The sequence below is a fragment of the Branchiostoma belcheri genome, unplaced genomic scaffold, assembly GCF_001625305.1.
Source record: "Branchiostoma belcheri isolate BF01 breed outbred unplaced genomic scaffold, Haploidv18h27 scaffold186, whole genome shotgun sequence".
Classification (NCBI taxonomy): domain Eukaryota; kingdom Metazoa; phylum Chordata; class Leptocardii; order Amphioxiformes; family Branchiostomatidae; genus Branchiostoma; species Branchiostoma belcheri.
In genome coordinates, this window is record NW_017803335.1 from 172,391 (window position 1) to 177,492 (window position 5,102).

Here is a 5,102-nt window from a genome sequence, read left to right on the forward strand (position 1 = left end):
GCTTTCAAGCTGACATTTCACTGTATCTGTATGTATGCTGCATTCTTTCTAATGTTCTCTGACATGAGCATTATTTTGATACAAAGATTTATTATTTTCCCTCCTCCCCTAGCATTTATTCTATGCATGTTTGCATGTGGTTTAGCTGCATAGTTCAACAAGATAATTGGTGTATTGGCATGGAATTTCAGGTCTCAACCCATCAAAGAAATGACTAGACTTTGGACACCTTGCAGCTTTTCTAAGTACACATGTAGTGCAGCAGAATTGCAGTGTTGCAGCAGAATTGCAGTCTAGGCTTATGGGTCGCTGATCGCTCTTTGCTTCATAAAGAGATTGCACAAGTTCATGCCTCCTAGCAGGTATTTTGGGGAACTGCAGCAGTCAAGTTTGTTTGAGACCTGATGCTAACATAACAAGTGAAGATTTTTTCTTACCCAACAGAATAAAGACACCTGTTTGTAGGGCCTTGAAAAGGCTGAACAATATTGATGGTGAGTAGGACTGTTATGTTGCTTGTATGATCTGCTTTCTTATCTTTTTTATGATTGTTCATTCATTAGCTTTGAGAAGGTTATGTTTTTGTGTGTGTGTGTCTTTGTGTCTATGTGTGAACATGATAACTTGAGAAGCCTCAGATGGATTGTCTTGATATTTGATATATTAGTAGGTCTTAATCAGACCTCCACATTATTATATTATGGGCCTCCTAATGGCTTTTTAACGTATTGCAGCAGAACTTCCAGACCTGTTTTTGTATCTAGTGTTATGGACATGCTGTAGGTCACGATTTATTGGTGGTGGTATACATGTAGCTCTGATGCTTGTGAGGATTTCTAACACCTTATACTGGAACTGTAAGAGCGTTAAAATCTTGGGAGGATAACTCAAGAAGGGGTTGACAGATCGCCGTGATTTTTGGTATCTACAGAGCTGTGATGTCTGACATGAGGAGATGACATTTCTGCTAGTCATGATCTAATTTACATAATTATTAGTGAAATTCTATAAACTATGAAACCCTGCTGTATTCTATGATAGAATGATTCAAACATATAACTGAGAAAGAGAGGAACATGGACAGAAATACAAATATTAATGTAGATGATGAAGAATCAATGAGGAAATACTATAATTCCATCGTGTAGGGTGATATCCTGTTTGGCCCAAAACTCATAGGTCCTGGGGCAAGTCCCATATGTTAATTCACCAATTTCACACTTCCCATAATGCCTAGTAAAAGTCACGGATATGACGTATGACCTCCCCCTTCCCCTTCCTCGATGTAATATTTCCAACAAGTTCTATCAACAAACTGGTCAACTATTGTTTTGAATTATTTCTCTAGTATAAAGCACATGCCATAATTGCATTATTGTTGGAATTAGAGAAAATGACATACCTTCTATTGTTCTAATATACGTAATGCAACCGTGCAAGTAGGAGAGTCTTCGGTAGAAGGTAGAACGATAGAAGGTACGTTGTTGATAGAAGTTGTTGGAAATATTACATCGAGGAAGGGGGAGTGGGGTGGTCTTACGTCATATCCGTGACTTTTACTAGGCATTATGGGAAGTGTGAAATTGGTGACTGACATGTGGTTCTGTGTTTCTCCTGTAGATGATGAAGACAAGCGCCCGGAGAAGCTCCCCCCGCGGGTCCAGCTGGAACTGCAGCCCCACTCCAACCAGGCGTGGGCTGTCATCCAAGGACTGGCACAGAACCCTCGAGTCAGGTGGGCAAAGGATAGTAATAGTAGCCTGGGTTCCATTCTGGTTAGTTTACGTCCGCTCCCACAGTCGCTCCCACCAACCAGTCTGGGACCGGTTCCATAACGGCCGCCTGGAATCCGAATATACAGCCAGGTTTGGTGCGAGCGCGCTGATTGGCCCTCTCTTTGTGCGTTCCCCTGGCAGGGTGGCTTTCCTATCATCATCAACATGGCCGACGCAGAGCCCAATTCTAGCGATAGTGCGATCAATCGGGCAATTACGTCGGTTCTGGCTAGTTTAGATGGCATTTATGAGCTAAAATGCGAACAAGAGAAGGCACTTAAAAGCTTTTCTGAGTGGTTGGTGGGAGCGACTGTGGGAGCGGAGGTAACTAACCAGGATGGAACCCAGGCTATAGTAATAGGGCATCTGACATTATATTTTTGAAGTGTGATAGATTAGAAACGTCTGGAAAACATGTAGATTAGATGTTACTAGGATCCAAAAAATGCAGTATTAGCATAGTAACAATTGCAAAGTGCTCAATCTATATTTCTTGGTTAAGATACAATTAGGTAACATCGATTTGCAAAACAAATGCAACAAAATCAATCCCAACATCCGAATCCGGAATTAGGCATGCAGCTCAGGCAAAATGTGGAACATTTAGAAAACCAAATAGAACCTCGGGCTGTACCGGTAGTTACAATGTATCACACGGGCCGGAACACCTGTATCGAACGTTACGACCCAGGTATGACATGCATGTAAATGCTTTTATCCAGTGTATGATGTAAATAACAACTGTCCATGTTATTCTCAGGTTAAACATCCCCCTGCACAGACGAGTGGCATCCCTGCTGGAGTTCCTGCAGGTGAAGTGGACCCCGCACAGGCTGAAAATTGTGAGGAATCAGACATTCTGTATCACGGCTTTAGCCAGCTCAACATTCTTCAGCCCAGCTTCATGATCAGACCTGGGGAGAGAGTTATCGCAATCTAAGGGGGGTCCGGGGACAAATTTTGTGTTTTCAAGCCTTTAAAAATGTAATTTCCCACATTTTGAATTTGAGAGGCAAATCATGGAGTTGAGACTGAGACTGGTTGTTGGTGGTACTTTGGATGTTTCTATATTTTTACCCAAGATTTTTGTCAATGATTGAATTGAGGTTGACAGATTGTTTGTTTTAAAATTTTTTTTCCATTACATGCCACAAAGTTTACAGTTTACACATCCCAAAAGTGTCCACATTTTGGCATGTGTACCACTACTTGTACTTGTCCATGTACGTATAGTGAGGGAACATGGATAATTGTCCATTTTTCTCAGGCCGAGAAATTTTGCCACCGCGAAGGTGATGTGATTTACAGTAAGTTCTGTTGTTGATGTTCCAGCTCCAGCAGCTGAGTGTGTCGGAGGAGACCAAAGTCCACCTGTCTATCCTGCCTCCGCCTGGTGCCATCATCAACCCCATTCCTGTTACAGGTCAGCTGCTCTGTCTTTGCGTAAGGCCGTGGAAAAAAAGTTGTGTTTCCTGTTTCATTTCTAAAATAAAATCTGAGATTTTATACCTCCGGGCTTTTTATTGTATATTTTTATATGTTGTTTACAAAAACAATTGTTGGGCGCTTCAGGACTAGGGTTTTCAACAAAGAATTTATCGAGACCGGACACCCCTCTGTGCGAGGGGTCACCTTCGTGGATGAGACCGACAATATCTAATACATGTACAAGCCAAAGGTCAACGGTCGCGACCACTTTCATGCTCAAAGGAGTGTTCTGGGGCCACCAAAACACATATACATGTACAATAAAAACAAAAGAATGTGCATTATCTGCAGCCCATTAGCAAAACATACACCGAGTCTCAAAAGAATCCGTCCACCCAAACGCGAGAAACAGCTGCGAACATGAAAATCTAAATCTCTCACAAAACCCCTCCGCAGAAGGATGTCTCCTTCCCTGGAGGTAAAACTTAAGGTGAGGAGGTAGGGATTCTCTTTTTTTAAAGACTTTGGCGATCTCTAGTGATCCAACTTGTACAAAACAGTTCAACAAAGTGAAACTTGCATCAGGACACTCATAGTTTCAATGTCAACATTTCATCACTCAGGTGTTGGATCATGGAGCTAGAAAAGGTTGATGAGCATGAAAAATTTATGTCCCTTGCAGGTGTCCACAAAAAACTGCTAGGGCTGGCAGTTTTTTTTGCTAGCATCAGTCAGGAAACACAACATTCTTTTTTCCTAGGCCTAATGCTTGTTTGTATGTACCATGGTTCTGGATTATGGCAAGAGTAGCAAGTAACACACATTTTATATCTCAGTAGCAGAAACTCACAACCATTGCCACATACTCTTGGTTCTCTTTCACCAGTTTGTTCTGTACTGTATCACTACAGGGAAAGTTGTGCACAGCAAGAACTTCTGTTACATCGCAGAGCCAACCAAGAACACAAAACCCCTGGTCATCACCAACGCTGTCCTATCAGCCAAGGGAAAACCTGCAAACAAGCTGGACAACACCTCCAAAAGTTGCAGTAGTGATGCCGCAGGTCTGAAACAGGATTGCCCTTCCAGGTGTTTGAATGAGGAAGATTTTCAAAGTAGCAAAGCAGCAACAACAGACTTGTCAGAACAAGACAGTGGGCAGCAAGCAGCAGACGGTGCTGTACATGTAGTAGACAGTTGTGCGTCCCAGTGTCAGTGCAATACAGAAGAAGAAGAATCTGGGTGTAAAAGAACTGCTGAACAGGACAGCTGCCCTGGACATGAGTGTTGTCAGTTGGAGTCAGCCAGGAACCCAGACCAAGCAGATGTAGGGAGGGAAGGATTGGGGCAGACCAATGGTAGTACAGATGGTGTAAATAGTAACGATGCACACGGTGGGAGAGATATCACAAGAACTGAAGAAAGAGACACATCAGGGGCAGAAGAATGTCCCACGAACAATGACAGTAGCGTCAGCTGCAGTGAGCCTGCAGCAGATACACAGACCATGTTGGCTGGTGGGCAGCAGTCAGATGGTGCTCCACAGGGGGAGGTTGTTTTTACAGACAATATGCAACAAGACATCAGGCCAGACAGCAATAGTAAGAAATTCCCTGGGGTCTGAGTGTGTCCTGGAGCAGGCAGTTAGGGAGGGCTGGACCCTCCAGACTGTAGGCATGCTCACATTTGCAGAACTCTTTGTCATGGTGAGTAGTCCTGAAAACTGTCAACTCTTTTTAAATATAGAATACAACACGTTGTATCCTACATCACCCAAGGTTCCAGCCCAACCACAGGTCGGATCACCTGAAGGCTGGAAGGCTGGGACCAAGGGTGATGCAGATCTACATGTATAATACACCGTGTTGTCATACCCACCTGAGAAAACACATTTCAATG

At 43.2% G+C, this 5,102-nt stretch overlaps 1 protein-coding gene across 1 annotated transcript in view; it reads left to right on the top strand.

Annotated features, from left to right (window-relative positions):
- The window catches only part of LOC109467645 (protein cramped-like), an 11,116-nt gene extending 6,289 nt beyond the window's left edge, over positions 1–4,827 (top strand). The window contains exons 9-12 of the mRNA XM_019765682.1: positions 1,621–1,735; positions 2,536–2,617; positions 3,108–3,198; positions 4,115–4,827. Of these exons, the coding sequence (XP_019621241.1) occupies positions 1,621–1,735; positions 2,536–2,617; positions 3,108–3,198; positions 4,115–4,827 (1,001 nt within the window). The remainder of the gene's footprint in view (positions 1–1,620; positions 1,736–2,535; positions 2,618–3,107; positions 3,199–4,114) is intronic.
- Positions 4,828–5,102: the final 275 nt, after the last annotated feature.